Consider the following 22,912-nt stretch of genomic DNA (forward strand, 5'->3'; position numbering starts at 1 on the left):
TCACAAATTCTGAAAATCGAGTCTAAAAATCTATCTTCTCCTACATTTTTTGAGCAATCACCCTGAAACTTTCAGGATATGTTCTAGGGACCATTTAGAAGAGATCATTTAAGCCAAAATTTTGAGATTCAATTTTGAAAAAAACGAGGTCCAAGATTTTCAAAATTTAATAAAAAATTTTTAAAGGCCTATCTGAAAATCGCTCGCGCAATACAATTACACATAAGCGCTGACCTTAGACCGGCGATAATTTCGGCTAGGAACAATATTTTTCCATGGGACCAAAAGCAGCTGGTAGATATCACTCCCTTTTACCAGAAACAACTATAAAGTCAATTTCGAGAGAATTTTGATGAAGACCCCCCCAGCCCCCTTGACTGCTTTCCCCTGACACCTCAAACGGCTATGAGGACCCTCAGAAGTAGAGAGAAGCGAAGACTTGTCCTTAGTACGATATTTTGGCTGCCGCCTACTTTATGACCTTGGTCTAGCTTGGTCCTGAGCCTCCTGTAGTCAAGAAGACAAGAAGTTCAAATTATTCTTTCTCAGTTTTCAAGACCCGATCTTGATAAAGGTGGCTTTTCTCCTTCTCTTTTCTCGCATATAGTACAGGAAGACTGACATGAACAGCAACATTTGATGCAGCATATGGATGAGACACCCTTATGACTTGACTGCTTGATTCGAGAAAAGTTTTAAAAATTTTATTTTTCATTGTTTAATTCAATAGAAAGTTAATTTAAAGTATCTAAAAGCATTTATTGCAATAGGAAAAGAACGGCCAGATGTGTGGAATCTTTGCCTATCTCAATTTTTGTGTCCCATGTCAAAGACAAAACGTATATGAAATCCTTTTAAGAGGATTGGAACGTCTTGAGTACCGTGGATATGACTCAGCAGGTTAGTGCCATGTAGTGCTCCCAAATCAAGCAGGTCTGTATCAATTTACTGTACAATTTACCAATAGCCTAACAGACGGTATTGTACTTGCAAGGACATTACTTTTATTTAAACATTCAAAGTCACAAAAATTCAGCTCTTCAGTATTTAACTTGGTTAATTGCAGGGATTGCAGTTGATTACCCAGAGGAAGGTGTTCATATCGTGAGGAAGCAAGGAAAAGTTAAAATGCTCCGTGGCATAGTTTTTGGTATGTTTAAATTTTAATAACTATGAAATATAAAGATACATCAACAAATTCTGTAATTTTTTGCCTGTGATGGAGTTTATATCTAGTCTTCTTTATTCTCAACAAGGAGCTCTGATCAAACCGTCCATGATCCCAGAAGGTTTTCTCTGCTTGTGATAATCTATTATTTCAAACTGTTGCAGATATTGAGAAGGCAGAGTACAGTTCAATAGTAAGCACCCATGTTGGTATTGCACATACAAGGTGGGCAACTCACGGTGAACCCAGCGAACGTAACTCTCACCCTCAGGTAAACACATTACAGATCAACATACTGATATTAAGCATCATGAAATTATTTAACTATATCATTTTGTAATGATCGCTTTAAAAATTTTATTGTTACTCTAATTACTGTACAGGGTATAATAAGTCAGTGTAAAAATATCTACAAATTGCAAAAATGAACCTTTGTTTAAAAATGAACATTATCATTACTTGATTTGATATTATATTCCTCGAATAAGTGATGATAGCAAGTCATAACAGAAAGAATTATATTAATCGGGCACTCAGTGGCTGAAAAATAAGCCCGAACGTTTGTACACTGACTTATGTACACTACGTTATGGCCCACCCAGCACCCTGTATATTAAATACTGGTTCTCTCAGTCGTCTGGCGAAGACAACAGCTTTATGGTGGTACACAATGGTATTATCACTAACTTCAAGGACATCAAACAGTTTCTGGTAAGCTTAAACTTTAATTTACTGTTACTTTCATTTTCACTTCTTCCGTCAATTTCCATTTTACTTATACGTTCGATTTCACCTTCACTTATAAGTGAACGTATTTATAAATACCTTAGGACTATATTTTTAGCTGTATATTACTAAAACACTTATTAAAAATGTATTATTTTAATGCAGATTTATTCTAATTTAAGTAATTATGTAATTAGGAGAAAGAGAACTACACGTTTACAAGTGATACTGACACAGAGGTCATACCCAAGCTAACCCACTACATATACCATCACACTGAGGAGGGGGAGACACTCACCTTCCCAGAGGTGGTCGAGAGAGTCATCTCTCAACTGGTTAGTTAATTAGTTAATTAATTAGTTTTATAGAAATTTTAGGGATTGCTGATGATCAGGGGAGGGGTAGGGATTGTTTTGAATAATTATAATATGTTGCGAATTACAGAATGGTAAAGTGATAACGGTAAGATATGTTACCTACAGAACGTACATTATCGGTAATATATTAAATACGTAACGTTTTGAAAACTTTGCAGATTTGCAGATTATCATCTGCCGATAAGGAATATATGAAATTCCTTTGAAACAGTGTAGAATTACAAAGAAATAATGTAGAATTACTTGTCAACAGCCAAGAAAATATCGTGTGTCAGTCTATAATCTAGGGTTCAAAATTTGGGGGAAAGGGGAGAGGTACGGTAAATCTGGGCTTTACTTTACACGTTTTCAAGTCTTAACGCACTGAATTCCCCCGCCCCCCCCCCCGCCCCCCTTTATTTTCCTCATACATATGTCTTTAAAGAGATTAAGCCCCTAAAATACCTAACCCCCCAGGAAGGAGCATTTGCCCTGGTGTTCAAGTCGACAGTGTTCCCAAAACAGATAGTAGCTGTGAAGCGAGGTAGCCCTCTCCTAGTTGGCATCAAGAGTGAAAGAGATATCTCCATGGACAAAGTTAACATCAGTTACAGACAGAGACAAAGCTCTGGAGACGACAGAGCTTTTAATGAGGGGGGGCAATCTGCTGAGTACTTCTTCGCTTCTGATGCTAGGTTAAAGTTCTGCTGATTTTACTCGCTGCTTAGAATTAGTAGTATGTTTAAAATAACACCCCCCTCCCTAAAATAATACCCCTCTCCCTCAGTGCCCTGATAGAGCACACAGATAGAGTTATTTACCTAGAAGATGACGATATCACCTCTATTGTCGATGGAAGTGAGTTTTATTTTCAGTTCCTCCCTCATATCAAATTGTTAAAATTTTATTGTTGTTTATTCAAATTTCACTTGTTTTTTGCAAATACTTCTGTTCCTATTATCTCGCGGTGTTTTGTAGATTATCTGAGATAAGTGTACTGTTTCTTTCTTAATAAATAATTTATCAACTCTTTTTTAGACCTGAGACATCTTTCTCCTGCAAGTATAAGTAACTTCAAGATTTAAAGCTAATCTACGTGTTAAATCCACATCTACAGTCTACACTCATTAGAAACACGTTGTAGGAGCCACGTTTGCAGATTTGGGTGGACCTCACTGAGTAGTGTGTAGCGTATAGGACACACACCAATAACATGACTTGTAGTACAACGTGTATATATTACCGTGTAGAGGCTGGAGTCATGGTAGCGTGTGTGGGATACAGGTGGGGGGGGGGGGGGGGGGGCGGGGGTTAACTGTTTAATGTACAGTTTTATAATTACAACTTAATCAGGAGCTGCTCAATAAAACGAACATTTTATGTGAAAGAGTTAGACCACACGGTTACGGGAACATCAAAAATTAACTCAATTAACATTATGACCATTAAAAATACCGACCTTTCAAAATATTTCGGGATGACCCAAAACCCGCTAATTTTTAACCGCCATAATATTAATGACAAATAAATAATTATTACATACTGCTGTCTTATATAGTACTACTAATAGTAATACAAATACAGTAACTAAAACTTATATTTCATATTTTGAAAAACAATTAAAGGTGCATTTTTCTAATGACTCAGCTCGTGAGTTGAAGAGATTATACTATTACATAAAAGAGCAAGCTTTAAAAGTTACAATCTTTCCAATTACCATCTTATCGTCTATTTTAGAGAAGTATTGCTTCTATCTTATAGCTTATTAGCTAATTAGCTAATTAGCTAATTAGCTAATTAGCTAATTAGTTAATTAGCTAGCTGCTCAGCTATCTGATCGCTAATTTCCAGACATCAAGGCGTGTGTTCAACTCTTCTTTTAAAAATGAAGAGTCTTCTTTTGGTGAATTCTTTAAAGGGGGGGTTAACAGCATAATATACAAACGGGTTTACCCAAACAGATAGAAATGCTACTGACACTGCTATTTCGCTGTATTCCAGAGGCAAATCCGTCATATAATTACCAAGAATGAGATCTAGAAAGTGCGGAATGAAGGAAATAAGAAATATAACCGTCACAATGACAACCATCAGAAGTTTCCTTTTGTTGATCGCTGAATTTGATTTCTTCAGTGCAAATATTATCAGAGCTGAGTTAATGATGACCAGGGTAATACAAGGAAGAGCTCCGAAGATGAAAAATAACCCAAAAATAATAATCTTCCTAGTGGACCCTATTTTGTCATTGCGATACGGCTTTCCTATTCTTGCTGCTCCTAAGTAATCTTTCATCCTCCACTCTTCGGAAATAGTTAGAAAACCATCTAGAAGTCCGTACACAGTCCAAAGTGTAAGTATAGAACTGACCAGAACTGTAAATATTGTTACCTTGATTCTCTGGCACCGTGTGGAGGTAAGATTCCTTAGTGGGTACACGCACCTCTCCAGCTTATTCAGTGACAATATATTGACGAGAAATAGATTAGCAACAAAAAATGTGTACAAGTAGCTACCCAAGTAAGCGTAGAAAGTTTCTCCGAATATAAGAGTCTGGTTCAATTTGCCATATTGAGTGAGAAGGAAGGGGAGTAGAACAAGCACACGGTTACCAATATCTGCTACTGCTAGATTCTTTATTATCCAGATAGAGAGTTTGTCTAGTTTTATAGCGTTGTGGTTAATTGTTGCGTGCAGAACGAAAACATTTCCAAATATGCCCAGAATAAAAGAGATCTGTTCCCAAACTATCTGCAGTAGGTAGATCATCATTACCTATCTGAGAGAAGTTTGGTCAGGATTGTGTGGGAGATACAATCATCACAAATAAACATTTATCTTCTGTCTAAGGTTAACAGAAAGAACTAGAGAAAAGTGAATTAAGGCTCTGACCTAAGTTATGTACGTGAAAATTATATTTTATAGCTGATGTAGGGACATTAGTATCATAACTCATTAGCTGAGGCATGCTTGGTAACCATAGTAACCATAGTAACCATAATAACTTGTAGCCTTAATAACTTAGTCTTCCGAAAACACGCATTTGTGATTATGTCCTTAAGTGAATGGTTTGACCTGTTGTTTACGCTGATGTATTAATAAGTGAATATATTTGTTAACTTATCTTTGAATTCGAAAACAATTAAATTTCAAGTGAATAGGAAATGTAACCAGAGATAGTTGGTCCACAGTTGTATGTTCAAATTTATTAAATTGTTGTCAGAATTAAAATACCAGAATATAGCTTGCCCTCGCTTTGTCCACAGTTCTTATACACAGTTTGTTATAGCTCTTTACACGAGTATCCTGACCAGGAATGGTCTGAGGTTTTGCAAATATAATTAAAAAATTGGATAGTAAAAAGTATCTTATCAGGTTTGAGAATAAACCGGCTTCAGAAACACGCCAAAACAGACGAGACCGCCTCTAGACAAATAACTACACTCAGACTACAGCTACAGCAAATCATGAAGGGTAACAACTTTATAATTCTAATTTTATTGAATAATTATCAGTTTCTTATTTTGCACAAAATGTTTTAAAACTCTATTTAGTGAATGTTATATATCTTTGGTTTAGGGATGTTGATAAGAGAGGCTATTAACTACTCCACCTATTACAGGTAATTACTATTACCTACTATTACAGGTAACTTCTATTACCTACTATTACAGGTAACTTCTATTACCTACTATTACAGGTAACTTCTATTACCTACTATTACAGGTAACTACTCGACCTTTATGGAGAAGGAGATACACGAGCAACCTGAAAGTATCCTCAACACGATGAGAGGAAGAATTGACTTTAGCACTGACACGGTACTGTACCTGTAACTGTAACTGTAACTGTAACTGTAACTGTAACTGTAACTGTAACTGTAACTGTAACTGTAACTGTAACTGTAACTGTAACTGTAACTGTAACTGTAACTGTAACCGTAACCGTAACTGTAACTGTAACTGTAACTGTAACTGTAACTGTAACTGTAACTACAGTAAATTATTGTTGTTAACAAGATCTGCTAAACATTAAAACTAAGAACCTGATTTACACTTAGTATTTTGTATTGATATTTACCAAGCTATTAAGAGAAAGCAATTTATCGGCCTTCAGAGACGTTTGTGAAGTGTTTGTTAGTTAATAAGAGTAATTCTACAGGTGAGGCTAGGAGGATTAATTTCTCACGCGAGTGCGATTAAAAGATGTAGGAGAATTATTGTTATCGCTAGTGGTACTTCATACAACAGGTGCAAAATTGTTCAGTTTAATTTATTGTCCAATTAATATTAGCCCATAAACGCATGTGTACCGCTTCACACTTTGACTCAAATGCTAAATCTTGATTAAGAGATTGATAACGATTCTACTAAAGTACTAACTCACATCTCCCAACAAACTAACATTTCCCTATTACAGCGGGGTAGCAACAAGGCAGTTACTGGAGGAGCTATCTGATGTGCCTGTAGTTATTGAACTGGGTTCTGATTTCCTGGACAGACTCTGCCCTGTTTTTAGAGATGATGTCTGTATCTTTATATCTCAATCTGGTTGGTATATTTAATAATTTACTAGGGTGACATTTTGGAAGATGCAATGTTACATTCATCGCAAAAGGACCATTTTTCAGTGTCTAAAAGCTTGGATATTATTGATTAACTGTTAATTTAGAATTAGTTAACAACAGTAACCTCCGCAAGCAATAACACCTTATATATCAGGAGAGACAGCCGACACACTGAACGCACTGAGATACTGTAAATCACGTGGAGCACTATTAGTTGGTATTACAAACACTGTGGGGAGTGCCATATCACGGGAGACTGATTGTGGTATTCACATTAACGCGGGCCCTGAAATCGGTGTGGCCAGTACCAAGGTGAATATAAAGTGTAAATTTCTATTATCCATTATCTATCTATAATCTATATTCTCTATAATATGTATTGTATATTTCTCACAAAACAGTGCACAATTTGAATTTTTAATTTTTGATTAAAATTTCAGGCCTACACGAGTCAAATAGTTTCTATGGTGATGTTATCAGTAATGATTGGAAGCGACAGGATCTCAAAACAGAAGAGGTGTACTGAAATAGTTCAAGGACTTAAAGAGTTGCCAGGTTTCATTCTTTAAATTATCTGCAGACGGTATTTCTTACAAGTTACACGTGTTAAAACCAATCACACGGTCCGTGTCCCTTGCTCCTCGCTATTACTGAAAACGGTCTACTGGAGTTGGAATTTGGAACGCGCGATCATAATTTTATGGTAATATGTGCGCTGCATTCTGACGCGCGCATGCCAGTCAAATGGAAAAGATAAAGCAAAGGTATGAAGGCGAGGGTTTGCAGATTTTAGAGGCGGTAACATCAGAATGGAAACCTACTTGGCCAGGACAAAATTCAAAGCTTCACCAAAAAGATAGAACGCTCTAACACCTAACTAAATATCAAGAGCACTGAAATAACTTGAAGTAGGGATAAAACTTATAATATTCTCAAATGAATAATTACTTGGGGACCCCAGGCTTAGAGTTCATAAACACAATGAAACCAAACGAAGATATGGCGAAGTGACAGGCTGAGCGCCGCCCAGTAAATAAATAATTAAGCTTAAGTCTGTTTTGCCGTCCAATAATTTTAATTAATATATCGACTATTTTATTTCCTGTCTTGCGTTTAAAAAACAAAATTGTAAAATTTGCCCAGTTTTTACATGTTTTATTTCAGATCTGATCAGGAGAGTGTTAAAGAAGGATCATGAGATTTTATCTCTCGCCAAGGAGTTGTATGATGAGAAGAGTTTACTTTTAATGGGGCGTGGTTACAACTATGCGACCTGTCTGGAGGGAGCTCTCAAAGTCAAGGAGGTTATTAATAATAATAAATTGAAGTTTAATAACACTATTATTCAGATGAAACTTATACTCAGCAGTGTTTAATCCAAACATCTTAAAAGTGTACTTTATTATTAATTTGTGGTTTTCTGTTTAATATTGCTGAGCTAATATTATCTATATGGTTTAGGTATTTAATTAACAATCGTCCCGTGATTCTATACCGGTCAATGATAGTCCCTCTATTAAACATTTCCTATAAGTAAAGTTAAACTAATTAAAGTAATATCCCAGGTGTCGTACATGCACAGTGAGGGAATACTGTCAGGTGAACTAAAACACGGCCCTCTAGCCCTGGTTGACGAGAACATGCCGTGCGTTATTGTGGTAGTGAAAGATAATACCTACACCAAGTGCCACAACGCATTGCAACAGGTAACCTGCCATTTACCATCTTCAAACAAAAGCAGGAATGTTCATGAGAGGAAATTCATAAAATAATTAATTTGAGAGTGTTCTCTAATCATGTTAATGGATGAAATAAGTAACCTATCTTAAGCTATTTAAACTGTCCCTTCCAGGTAAAAGCAAGACAAGGCAGACCAATCACAATCTGTGAAGAGGGCGACTCAGACGTTCAAAGTAAGTGCTGTGTACACTATAATAAATATATAGCAACTGTGTATATCAGCACATGTTACAGTTGTGTAAATACTCGTTTAGTGTTAATATCCGAGTTTATTCCATTTAAAATAAATTATACCAATATTAGATACACTGTATTGTCAATTTAATGAGCTGAAATACACCCTTAATTTATATGTTTATTTAAATTCCCTGATTTTTCCAACCTTTAAGTGTTAAGCTAACACTTATTGTTCAGGTATGAGCTACAGATCATTCTCGCTGCCCAGCTCAGTTGACTGTCTGATGAATATTCTAGCTGTAATCCCCCTCCAGCTCCTCTCATTCCATCTGGCCACTCTGAAGGGGCTGGATGTTGACTGCCCCAGAAACTTAGCTAAGAGTGTGACAACAGAATAAAACACTGACTGTAACCATGGTTACGGTATCTATTTAATTGGGGATGTTGTTATTTTAAATAGAGTTTTAATTTGCATTTAATAGCCTTGGATATTCAATAGACTGTAGATGTTTAAATTCCATTTTTAGGTGACTTTGTTTACGGAATAGTGTTGATTTGCGTATGAATTAAGATTACTCATAAATTAAACTTATTTAAATAATTTGCATGTAAAGAGTCACATGATTTAATTAGATTTGTTAAACGAATTTATTCAATCAAAAAATGTAATTTATGTAGAAAGTAGCTTTTATGTTCACCATTCGTCATTTTATTGTCATGATGCTAAATATTGCTAGTTTATTTCCTGTTTAAATTTAATGTAATTATATGTTATTTTTGACAATTTCAGTAATTCTTTCATCGTCACTGAGAGTGAGAACAAGAAAATATTCGTTGTTTTTTAGTCAAAAGTTGAAAACTAATTGAAATTTCATAAAATGAATATATAGAATCCTGTTCCTTCTTGCCGTAGAGTCGACTTCTGCCACAATTGGAATGCGTTTTCACGGTTAAAACTTGTGAAAAACGTTTTTGAACAAAAATCGTTCAAAAGTGCTTGTTTTTGGATTTTAAAAGTTTATCTGTACACGATTGAACAGAGAATGAGTGGATCATACTAAATAAAATTGTATAATGTAATAAAGTTGACTAACTAAATATATGAAATATATTCATTATAATATGTAATAAGTTAGTGTAAGAGTAACAGCTTGCAGGTTATTTCTTAAAAGCTGCCTAAAACGATGAAAAGTACCACAGGATGGTAGATAGTACATACTGTGTACTGACTCGTACATGCTGCATGCTGGTTAGTTCATCATAATGTGTCCCTCCTCAGTCCTCATATTCCGCACATTTGTTTCATCTGCACCGGGAACATCAAACAGTGCTCCATGAAACTGTCCGAGAAATATTGACAATGTTCCGACACTTTATTCCTCACATTTTCTACAATTAATGTACACGGGGCTTTGTCTATAAAATCTGACTTAGTGTAGAGTCAATGTTGCAGTTATCCGATCTATCACTTTCACTTTCACTTTCACTTTCACTTTCACTGTCACACCTCGGACATCTGAAGTGAGGTGGAAACTCGAACCTTCTTTTTCTGTTTACTCTTCTCTTTTGCTGGTTGTGGAATCTGGGGCATTGGTTGTAAAAAAGCACTGTGAATGACAATAAAGCGGTAAAATGTATGATTGATACAGAATGGTACGTAACTTACAAAGCATCAAATTAGTATTGGAGTTGGAGACATTAATATTGTCGGCCGAATAGTTTAATAGTAGTAGTTATACTTCTTAATAATTGGTAACCTTTCTAGTTTTCAAGGTGTGCTAATAGTAATATCTACCTCGTAGGAGAGTTCCTTAAGAAGATTGTTGAAGATATCTAGTGGTAGCCAGGAGGCCCAGCACAGGACTCTAGCGAATAATCTACTTGTTTCCGCGCAGTCCGGATCTACAGGCTGAACTGCCACGTTATTCAGATCATTACACGACCTAAAAGTAAAGTGTAAATGTCACGTGAAGCCCATATAAGGAGTTGAAGTCAGAATATCCGCTCTAATATCAGCCTAGTAGTACTTGTTCATCCAGCAAAAGTAGACACGATAAATTTGAATATAATCCAGCTATGCTGGGTAAGTCGGTAAGAGTTCTTAATGAAAATCTAATGTACAACTTACCGCACACTATAGCCACAGTTGGTAAGCATGGTTATTTCGTACGTCCTGCAGACAAACTTAGGACGAGGAAATGTTACTTTTCCCGACACTCCAGAGATCATTTTTAGCTGCGGGGTATTAAGGTTGTCTCAGTTCAGTATTTGGTGTTAGAATTTGAAATTAACAGCTCTTTTGGATAATGGTTTTTATTATATCATTTTATGATCTTATAAGATTTGATGAAGCATATTATTGTCAATATTCATATTGCATATATTAAAGTTAAATAAATGTACTTTGACTATTCTATGTCGCAAGATAATGAAAAGTGTTCGTCACAACTAAACTTACCAGTCTCATGGCACGTGTTACTTACCAGTCTCATGGCACGTGTTACTTACCAGTCTCGTAGCACGTGTTACTTACAAGTCTCGTAGCACGTGTTACTTACAAGTCTCATGGCACGTGTTACTTACCAGTCTCATGGCACGTGTTACTTACCAGTCTCATAGCACGTGTTACTTACAAGTCTCATGGCACGTGTTACTTACCAGTCTCATGGCACGTGTTACTTACCAGTCTCATAGCACGTGTTACTTACCAGTCTCATAGCACGTGTTACTTACCAGTCTCATAGCACGTGTTACTTACCAGTCTCATAGCACGTGTTATTTACCAGTCTCATAGCACGTGTTACTTACCAGTCTCATAGCACGTGTTACTTACCAGTCTCATAGCACGTGTTACTTACCAGTCTCATAGCACGTGTTACTTACCAGTCTCATAGCAAGTGTTACTTACCAGTCTCATAGCACGTGTTACTTACCAGTCTCATAGCACGTGGTATGGCTGACTTGTCTCTGAGAGACGTCTTTAACACTGGGTAGAGACCGTGAAGACACCTCGTGATGAACGAGGAACCGATTACAGCTGAAATGAGACATAATCAGTGTTTACTGTTTAAATACACATACAACATGTGTCAAAACGTTTTGTCGTTTTGTCAAACATGTGCAAAAATGAAAAGTGTAAAGAAGGAAAAAATTGACTTTTCTAAACTTAGGAAAACTAATCATTCACCAAATAGTAAATATATTTTCAGAACTCACAATCAGTGTGAATGATTCTAGTTGCATCTAAACTACTGATAAGGTCGGAGCTAACTAAGTTCTCAGCAGATTGGGATAGTTCCCAGTTCTCCAGCAGCGTCATTCTTCCCTGACTGTCGAGAACGAAGTCGCAGGTCTTGAAAGCTATCGGACAATTAGTTTGAACTGCCCCAATTCCTCTGAAAGTTATTAAAGTTATTTGCAATTCCTCTTAAAGTAATTAACGTTATTTGCAATTGTGAATTGGTTGATATCACTTTACACAATATTATATATATATATATATATATATTAGTACTAGTTATTTGATTTTGTTACTGATCAACAATTTGTTTTTAACTGCTTTCTTACTAACTGGTTATTAACTGGTTACTAACAGGTTATTAACTGTTTACTAACTGGTTAGTAACTGGTTACTAACAGGTTATTAACTGTTTACTAACTGGTTAGTAACTGGTTACTAACTGGTTACTAACTGGTTACTAACTGGTTACTAACTGGCTACTAACTGGCTACTAACTGGTTACTTACTGGTTACTAACTGGTTACTTACTGGTTACTAACTGGTTACTAACTGGTTACTAACTGGTTACTAACTGGTTACTAACTGGTTACTAACTGGTTACTAACTGGTTGCTAACTGGTTACTAACTGGTTACTAACTGGTTACTAACTGGTTATTAACTGTTTATAAACTGGTTACTAACTGGTTACTAACTGTTTATTAACTGGTTACTAACTGGTTACTAAGTTATTACCTGCACACAACGTCTCTCAGTGAGTTGAACTGTGTGTACTGCGTTACAAAAACGTCGTCTGGTATCTCAGTCATGTACGCTGTCTGAGCAAATGGAGTGTTACAGTCTAACTCTGCAATATTGGAATTTGGAAACACACAAATTTGTAGTCTAAGATTGAGTAAAATTGAAATTGAATTCTATTAAATTTGATAAAATAAATGAAGCTAAATAACAATTAAAACCTAGTGCCTTAGAACAGTACAAAATGTGAAGGATATACCTGCTACTACTACTACTATTATCATAGTAGTACTATGATTATAGTACAGACAGATCCGTCTGAAAAAAATCGATCTACCGACACAAGAAGCTTCCAAAGGACTTTTGACGCGTTTTCGAGTCCTATCAGGTGCCCTTTAAGGCTGACCAACTTTTCCAAACTTTTCCACGTGTCTTCAGGCCACTTTTTGCCACTTTTACCACTTTTTACCACCTTTCTTGTTTGTCGAATATCTTTATTTGTGAACATCGTAGAATGTTGCAGATTAAATCGAGGGTGTTCATCTTACCAGGGAGAAAAACTTTTGTGAAGACAATTTTTACGTCAGACAATAAGCTAATTAGCAACAATGTAATTTTTTTTATTGGCTCAAAATGATCGGAATAGGTTAAAACAAGATAATCACATTTGTAATAAATAAAACTTCTCTGTACCGTCAATCGTGCTAATCTAAACCGGCCTACCTGGATACATCAGACCTCTTCTTTTCCTCAACAATCGGACCGAGTTGTGCAATAAATGTGATTTATAATTATCATAGCTCATATCGCATTTGGTAGGTGATGTAATGTAAGTTAATATCTATACCGTACACTTCTCGTTCCTCCCGCGAGAGGCCCGGTATAGAGAAGTTTTTACGAAAACGTCTACTACTCTACTTGGCTTCATGGCTCATTGACAGGTCGGAGAAGGCAAGAAAAGACCAGAAAGACTCACAACATCCCAATTCCATATCAACATCCTTAATAACAATCCTTCCTGATCTGTCCCGTCGTCTCTAAGAAATTTCCAAGAAATACTGACTCTAGTTTGATAGTTGGTGACGAAGTGAGAGTCTCCACTCAGTGTTTCAAAACAATTAGTTTTCGACGTTTCGGAAACACGCCTTTGTCACGTCGACAACTTATTGTTCTGAAACACTGAGTGGAGACTCTCACTTCGTCACCAACTATCAAACTATATGATCGACCCACTCATAAGAGCGAAGTAAGATTACAAATACTGACTCTCCTGGAACTCATTAAACAAAATTGATTACTACCGTTTCTTTACTACCCCTTAATCATTGAAATCTATAAAATGATAGTACATCAGGCTATCGGTTCGATCTTGAATGTGCCTTTGGTGCAGTTTCTGTGAAAATCGATAAGACTGTACTATAATCAATTATAAAACTATAATAATCGTGTGGTTAACGTTTATCAGTTTCAGACCTTTCCACTTAGTTTAAATAGTAATTCCTGGTTACTAAAATCTGCCGAGATTTATTGAACTCTAACTAAAAATATTGGTGATTTTAGTATTCTTGAAACGAAAAAATACGGAGTTTAAAAAAAAGCATTTTTCTTTTGATCACTTTTGGCGACAAAAATATTTCGAAATTTTTCCAAATCTCGAAAAAAATGCATGTGAAAAAGTTTCGAAGTTTTTCTAAAACCTACTTTTCTCCTTGTTTTAAGCTTTTCCGGTCATTTTGAGCCAATCAAAAAATTGTAATTTTAATTATCCAATTAACTGATTGTCTGACGTAAAAATTGTCTCTACAAAAGTTTTTTCCCTGATAAGATGAACACCCTCGATTTATCTGCAACATTCTACGATGTTCATAAATAAAGATATTCGACAAACAAGAAAGGTGGTAAACAGTGGTAAAAATGGAAAAAATTGGCCTTAAGGCACGTGGAAAAGTTAGGAAAAATTGGTCAGCCATGAAGGGCAGCTAATAGGACTCAAAAACGTCAAAAATCCTTTGGAAGCTTCTTGTGTCCGTAGATCGATTTTTTTTAGACGGATCTGTCTGTATTACTACTACTACTACTACTATACCTGAAGATCCCCTAGAAACTTTAACCGAGATGAGATGACTACAGAGTAGATCAAATGGTAAACCTGTCCCGGAACCAGCTGGTCTACGTTAAACCTGGCTGTGTGCAGCAAATCCTGAATAAAGAAACGTGTCACGTGATTATTATTTATATTGGATAGAGAAATATCAATCTGGCACTCCTTCTGCAATATCCTTAACAAATTATGTAAATTTGTGGTGCTGATTCTGTTTTAAAATAGTGTTGTGATGTTAGATTCTTTACTTACTTACTTGAGTAATAAATTTATAATGCAGTCCGTCGAAAAGCACGTACGCAAAATAATTCTCGAGTTATAAGGCATCCCGTCGAAAATCACGTATGTCAAGTTATTCTCGAGCAACATTTCAAGGTAAAACCTGAACGAGGTAAACCCTGAACAAGGTAAACCCTGAACAAGGTAGACCCTGAACAATATAGACCCTGAACAAGGCAGACCCTGAACAAGGTAGACCCTGAACAAGGTAGACTCTGACCAATGTAGACCCTGAACAAGGTAAACCCTGAACAAGGTAAACTTTGAACTAGGTAGACCCTGAACAAGGTAAACCCTGAACAATGTAGACCCTGAACAAGATAAACCCTGAACAAGGTAAACTTTGAACAAGGTAGACCCTGAACAAGGTAAACCCTGAACGAGGTAAACTTTGAACAAGGTAGACTCTGAACAATGTAGACCCTGAACAAGGTAGACCCTGAACAAGGTAAACTTTGAACAAGGTAGACCCTGAACAAGGTAAACCCTGAAAAAGGTAGACCCTGAACAAGGTAAACTTTGAACAAGGTAGACCCTGAACAAGGAAAACCCTGAACAAGGTAGACCCTGAACAAGGTAGACTCTGAACAAAGTAGACCATGAATAAGGTAGACCCTGAACAAGGTAGACCCTGAACAAGGTAAACCCTGAACAATGTAGACCCTGAACAAGGTAAAACCTGAACGAGGTAAACCCTGAACAAGGTAAACCCTGAACAAGGTAGACCCTGAACAAGGTAGACCCTGAACAAGGTAGACCCTGAACAATGTAGACCCTGAACAAGGTAGACCCTGAACAAGGTAAACCCTGAACAAGGTAGACCCTGAACAAGGTAGACCCTGAACAATGTAGACCCTGAACAAGGTAGACCCTGAACAAGGTAGACCCTGAACAAGGTAAACTTTGAACAAAGTAGACCCTGAAAAGTGAACACTCACCCTAAGATGGTCGATGTTGATGCTTTTGACGACAACATCCCCCAAATCAACAGCAGCGTGATACACTTTGCTAGTCTTGTAGTCGTAGTGATCTATTACTGGTATATCCTCAACAAACTTCAGGTCCGTCCACTCGTCGTGGAACCTGGTAGTAAACACTATTAGAACACGCGGGTGTGACACAGTAGTAAACACGCGGGTGTGACACATATCACTACTTACTTACTTATTCATCAGAGAGACTGAATAGAAGGTTGTCGAATAAAATTTCTTTTCAGTCTTTTCAGTTATTTTATGCTATCAGTATTATGTTACTAGTTTCTGGGTTACAACCTGGTAACTGATACAATATGTAGTTATGTGATATTAAACAGAGACGTGGTCAAAAAGCAATTGTGCTGATTGACTGATAAATAGCCTGGTAGGGGATGATGTAAGTTACCTGATAAATATCCTGGTAGGGGATGAAGTAAGTTACCTGATGAATAGCCTGGTAGGGGATGATGTAAGTTACCTGATAAATAGCCTGGTAGGGGATGATGTAAGTTACCTGATAAATAGCCTGGTAGGGGATGATGTAAGTTACCTGATGAATATCCTGGTAGGGGATGAAGTAAGTTACCTGATGAATAGCCTGGTAGGGGATGATGTAAGTTACCTGATGAATAGCCTGGTAGGGGATGATGTAAGTTACCTGATGAATAGCCTGGTAGGGGATGATGTAAGTTACCTGATAAATAGCCTGGTAGGGGATGATGTAAGTTACCTGATAAATAGCCTGGTAGGGGATGATGTAAGTTACCTGATGAATATCCTGGTAGGGGATGAAGTAAGTTACCTGATGAATAGCCTGGTAGGGGACGATGTAAGTTACCTGATGAATAGCCTGGTAGGGGATGATGTAAGTTACCTGATGAATAGCCTGGTAGGGGATGATGTAAGTTACCTGATGAATAGCCTGGTAGGGGATGATGTAAGTTACCTGATAAATATCCTGGTAGGGGATGATGTAAGTTACCTGATAAATAGCCTGGTAGGGGATGATGTAAGTTACCTGATGAATAGCCTGGTAGGGGATGACTTGTTGATCACCAAAGAGTCCTGTGCGTATAATATGTGGTCCGATAAATTTCCTGAAATGTAAAATAGCTTAATACTTTAATAAAAGAAGTTGGATATTCTCTGAGATTTCTCATTTCTGCAGACTTTAACTAATTGCTGTCTAGGTTATAACCATCTTGTCCAAATAATATGATAGGTTAAGTTTTGTAACTTTATGATGTCTGAGAAGTTCTGACTGAGTCAAATCTACCGAAAAAGCTAAGATATATTAAAATACATCCAATGTTACCGCTAGTTAGTAACCAGCTACGTTACCGCCTAGCTTTGATAGGAACTCACAAGTCACAACTCTTACTTTATATTTCCTGCTTCCTTGCACACACACAGGGGACAAGCTAGTTAACCCAACAAGTTAGGAAATGTCATTCAGCACTCTACTCTGACAGTCTGTCACCAGCAGTACTACTATCCAGTACTATCTGTATATATTGCACCAGCAGTACTACTATCCAGTACTATCTGTATATAGTGCACCAGCAGTACTACTATCCAGTACTATCTGTATATAGTGCACCAGTAGTACTACTATCCAGTACTATCTGTATATAGTGCACCAGTAGTACTACTATCCAGTACTATCTGTATATAGTGCACCAGCAGTACTACTATCCAGTACTATCTGTATATAGTGCACCAGTAGTACTACTATCCAGTACTATCTGTATATAGTGCACCAGTAGTACTACTATCCAGTACTATCTGTATATAGTGCACCAGTAGTAGTACTATCTAGTACTATCTGTATATAGTGCACCAGCAGTACTACTATCCAGTACTATCTGTATATAGTGCACCAGCAGTACTACTATCCAGTACTATCTGTATATTTTTTTTTATTTGAAAATTCAATTAATTATTATATATACAAATCAAGCGTTACATTTCAGCCATGCAAAATTACAATGACATATTTTAATATTCTAATTGAAAAATGGTGCTGCAATATAAGTTGCTTAATGTTTGGCCGGATGACAACTAACTAAAAGAGAAAAATAAACTTGATTACATAATAATTAATTCGGCTGAACCAACACATAGCAAAAGCCACATTAACGTTGGGGCCGTCAAAAAATATAGTGCACCAGTAGTACTACTATCCAGTACTATCTGTATATAGTGCACCAGTAGTAGTACTATCTAGTACTATCTGTATATAGTGCACCAGCAGTACTACTATCCAGTACTATCTGTATATAGTGCACCAGTAGTACTACTATCCAGTACTATCTGTATATAGTGCACCAGCAGTACTACTATCCAGTACTATCTGTATATAGTGCACCAGCAGTACTACTATCCAGTACTATCTGTATATAGTGCACCAGCAGTACTACTATCCAGTACTATCTGTATATAGTGCACCAGTAGTACTACTATCCAGTACTATCTGTATATAGTGCACCAGTAGTACTACTATCCAGTACTATCTGTATATAGTGCACCAGCAGTACTACTATCCAGTACTATCTGTATATAGTGCACCAGCAGTACTACTATCCAGTACTATCTGTATATAGTGCACCAGTAGTACTACTATCCAGTACTATCTGTATATAGTGCACCAGCAGTACTACTATCCAGTACTATCTGTATATAGTGCACCAGCAGTACTACTATCCAGTACTATCTGTATATAGTGCACCAGTAGTACTACTATCCAGTACTATCTGTATATAGTGCACCAGTAGTACTACTATCCAGTACTATCTGTATATAGTGCACCAGTAGTACTACTATCCAGTACTATCTGTATATAGTGCACCAGCAGTACTACTATCCAGTACTATCTGTATATAGTGCACCAGTAGTAGTACTATCCAGTACTATCTGTATATAGTGCACCAGCAGTACTACTATCCAGTACTATCTGTATATAGTGCACCAGCAGTACTACTATCCAGTACTATCTGTATATAGTGCACCAGCAGTACTACTATCCAGTACTATCTGTATATAGTGCACCAGTAGTACTACTATCCAGTACTATGTGTATATAGTGCACCAGTAGTAGTACTATCCAGTACTATCTGTATATAGTGCACCAGCAGTACTACTATCCAGTACTATCTGTATATAGCGCACCAGTAGTACTACTATCCAGTACTATCTGTATATAGTGCACCAGTAGTACTACTATCCAGTACTATCTGTATATAGTGCACCAGCAGTACTACTATCCAGTACTATCTGTATATAGTGCACCAGTAGTAGTACTATCCAGTACTATCTGTATATAGTGCACCAGCAGTACTACTATCCAGTACTATCTGTATATAGTGCACCAGCAGTACTACTATCCAGTACTATCTGTATATAGTGCACCAGCAGTACTACTATCCAGTACTATCTGTATATAGTGCACCAGTAGTACTACTATCCAGTACTATCTGTATATAGTGCACCAGTAGTACTACTATCCAGTACTATCTGTATATAGTGCACCAGCAGTACTACTATCCAGTACTATCTGTATATAGTGCACCAGCAGTACTACTATCCAGTACTATCTGTAAATAGTGCACCAGTAGTAGTACTATCCAGTACTATCTGTATATAGTGCACCAGTAGTACTACTATCCAGTACTATCTGTATATAGTGCACCAGTAGTACTGCTATCCAGTACTATGTGTATATAGTGCATGTGCACCAGTAGTAGTACTATTGTTTAGCACAGGTACTATAGACTATAGAGATAGTGAGCAGTATCTTTAGCTTTTAGTTTTAAAGTTTATTAACTGTGAGATCACGGATATATAAGTAGTGATAACTGGGGAGCCTGTGCATACTAGTGATGAAATATATTCGTTAAGTGGGAGTAGGGTGTTTAGTGTTCACAAGACCATGCAGTCCAATAGCAAGCCAATAATAAGCAATAAATAGAATAAAATAGCAAGCCAATAATAAGCCTGTCTCTGGTGTTACTAAAACTTCACATTTCCACCAGCCTTCTAGAAAAAAAACTTTTCTCTTGAGCACTTAGCAGTGTCCAAGTTTCTGAATTCTGATCCGTAAAGCAGTACCGATTCGCAAGCCGCAATGAACAATCGGATGTTAAGGTTCTTGGAAAGTTTGGATTTCCAGATGTTATTCAGTCTATGTAGTGTGAAGGGCACCCCACGTTTTTCGCTTCCTAACCCTGATCTCTCTATCCATGTGCTCTCAATCCAGGAGCCTAAGTACACGGTTGATCACTTGGATTCCATTTCTTAAGTAGTTGATTGCTATTTGGTTGACCGTTTGTTTGAAATTGGTAAGTTCATCCGGCAAAATATCTAATTTAACGACAAAACCACAAAATTATGATTTTTTACCCATTTCATTTTTACCATGAAGTCGAATACACAATTTAAACTGACCTAGAACAGAGGCAAGGTTGTTTGCTCGGTTGAGGTAAGGTCGGTGCCAGACTCTAGCATACTTCCCTAGTACCATCAGAGTGTTGAACCGGTGAGCAGAGGTTAGAGGACATGCCGTAAAACCCTGAGATAAGGGAGAATGAGGTAAAACGCTGAGATAAGGAAGAATGAGGTAAAACGCTGAGATAAGGGAGAATGAGGTAAAACCCTGAAATAATATTTGTTATTTGAGGTCAATTTGAGCTTAAAATTGCTTAATATAATGCGCGGCAACTTTGTAAGTCGAGTCATAAAGGGAAGAGCTAAATTCCTGAGCTCTAAATGCAGCCGAAATATCTTGTTTAGCGGAAACTTTTGGCTTTTTCGGTGGCGGAAAACTACTGCTAGGATCGGCCGTTGCCTCCCTGGACCCTGAATGCTGTCCCTCTTCCTTTAGCGCTAATTGCTTAAGATTAACCTCTAACCTATCTAACTTCCCTCTAACGTCACCCGGCATCCCCCCTCCCGGTTTGTGCCTCCTCACCTAGAGACCACCTGTTTAAACCCACCTCAAAGTGTTTCCTGATGATCTCCTGTAGGATAAGTTTAGCTCCACAAGGTTTACTAGCAGGTTCTGTAGCGGGGATCACATGATCAGGTGGTGGGGAGGCCATTCTCATTTCTGTAGCTCCTCTACATTGTACTAACTAAAATAGTAGTGTGGAGTACATTGTGCTAACTAAAATAGTAGTGTGGAGTACATTGTGCTAACTAAAATAGTAGTGTGGAGTACATTGTACTAACTAAAATAGTAATGTGGAGTACATTGTGCTAACTAAAATAGTAGTGTGGAGTACATTGTACTAACTAAAATAGTAGTGTGGAGTATATTGTACTAACTAAAATAGTAGTGTGGAGTGCATTGTATTAACTAAAATAGTAGTGTGGAGTACATTGTACTAACTAAAATAGTAGTGTGGAGTACATTGTACTAACTAAAATAGTAGTGTGGAGTACATTGTACTAACTAAAATAGTAGTGTGGAGTACATTGTACTAACTAAAATAGTAGTGTGGAGTACATTGTGCTAACTAAAATAGTAGTGTGGAGTACATTGTACTAACTAAAATAGTAGTGTGGAGTACATTGTACTAACTAAAATAGTAGTGTGGAGTACATTGTACTAACTAAAATAGTAGTGTGGAATACATTGTTCTAATAACTAAAATAGTAGTGTGGAGTACATTGTACTAACTAAAATAGTAGTGTGGAGTACATTGTACTAACTAAAATAGTAGTGTGGAATACATTGTTCTAATAACTAAAATAGTAGTGTGGAGTACATTGTACTAACTAAAATAGTAGTGTGGAATGATTTGATTTGATTTTTTTGTTTGAAACTTTTACAAATAGTACATATACAATACAGCAAAGAGAATTTAAAATAAACGACATCATGGGGTATTATGCTGTGTAAAAGTCGTAGACCATATTGTAGAAATACTAAAAGCATGGGTAAGTGGTACAAGTTCTGGGGATATACGTATTACAGGTAATATTTCTACCCCCAGACTCACTAACACCACCTCCATCTAATCAATACATTGAACTATACATACATTGTACAATACATTGTACTAATAACTAAAATAGTAGTAGTGTGGAATACATTGTACTAACTAAAATAATAGTAAGATGTACATTGTACTAATTAAGAAAGTATTGTGGAATACATTGTACTAACTAAAATAATAGTAAGATGTACATTGTACTAACTAAAATAGTAGTGTGGAATACATTGTACTAACTAAAATAGTAGTGTGGAATACATTGTACTAACTAAAATAGTAGTAGTGTGGAATACATTGTACTAACTAAAATAGTAGTGTGGAATACATTGTACTAACTAAAATAGTAGTAGTGTGGAATACATTGTACTAACTAAAATAGTAGTAAGATGTACATTGTACTAACTAAGATAGTAGTGTAGAATACATTGTACTAACTTAAATAATAGTAAGATGTGCATTGTATTAACTAAATTAATAGTCTGAACGTTTTAGTTACAAAGACATTGGCACCCACTAAAACATATCAACCTTAAGAAAAGCACCTCAGGTTGACTGTAAGTAACGTAAGCAGCATGCACCTTGTAAAACTATGTAAATGTATCTAAACTATGCCAGCAAGTGTAATTAAAACGACGTTAGCTGCAACAATAAGCGAAGTGTAATTAACAATGAGCGATTTCCAGAAAGCACAGGACGCTTTTAACAAGCAGAGTGCTCAAGTGTACAGATCAGGGGTGCACAAAACGTGCATATCACTGCAACAACATAGCCACTATCCAGTCAATCTCTGCAAATGTACTTTATTCTTCACGATTATATTGTCAGTGATGCGATAATAGAGTCACACTAGCATTCTT

The 22,912-nt window shown here is 36.7% G+C and overlaps 2 protein-coding genes across 2 annotated transcripts; one reads left to right on the top strand and one right to left on the bottom strand.

Moving 5' to 3' along the window:
• Nucleotides 1-546: 546 nt before the first annotated feature.
• Nucleotides 547-9,559, top strand: LOC134822533 (glutamine--fructose-6-phosphate aminotransferase [isomerizing] 2-like). Its single transcript, XM_063833641.1, has 17 exons — nucleotides 547-900; nucleotides 1,067-1,150; nucleotides 1,333-1,439; nucleotides 1,802-1,879; nucleotides 2,092-2,229; nucleotides 2,728-2,945; nucleotides 3,038-3,108; nucleotides 5,623-5,721; nucleotides 5,974-6,068; nucleotides 6,409-6,497; nucleotides 6,667-6,797; nucleotides 6,969-7,126; nucleotides 7,255-7,369; nucleotides 7,979-8,118; nucleotides 8,380-8,520; nucleotides 8,667-8,727; nucleotides 8,969-9,559. Exons 1-17 carry the CDS (start codon nucleotides 786-788, stop codon nucleotides 9,127-9,129), a joined length of 2,001 nt encoding a protein of 666 aa, XP_063689711.1. The 5' UTR covers nucleotides 547-785; the 3' UTR covers nucleotides 9,130-9,559.
• Nucleotides 9,560-9,574: 15 nt separating this feature from the next.
• LOC134822534 (uncharacterized) lies at nucleotides 9,575-21,198 on the bottom strand. The gene is made up of 11 exons (XM_063833642.1): nucleotides 21,054-21,198; nucleotides 20,506-20,629; nucleotides 17,081-17,159; nucleotides 16,027-16,171; nucleotides 14,795-14,908; nucleotides 12,706-12,788; nucleotides 11,948-12,126; nucleotides 11,665-11,768; nucleotides 10,860-10,966; nucleotides 10,527-10,674; nucleotides 9,575-10,313 (listed from the first exon to the last, which is right to left on the bottom strand). Exons 1-11 carry the CDS (start codon nucleotides 21,162-21,164, stop codon nucleotides 10,233-10,235), a joined length of 1,275 nt encoding a protein of 424 aa, XP_063689712.1. The 5' UTR covers nucleotides 21,165-21,198; the 3' UTR covers nucleotides 9,575-10,232.
• Nucleotides 21,199-22,912: the final 1,714 nt, after the last annotated feature.

Source organism: Bolinopsis microptera, chromosome 11 (assembly GCF_026151205.1).
Source record: "Bolinopsis microptera isolate Bmic1 chromosome 11, MBARI_Bmic_1.0, whole genome shotgun sequence".
Lineage (NCBI taxonomy): Eukaryota > Metazoa > Ctenophora > Tentaculata > Lobata > Bolinopsidae > Bolinopsis > Bolinopsis microptera.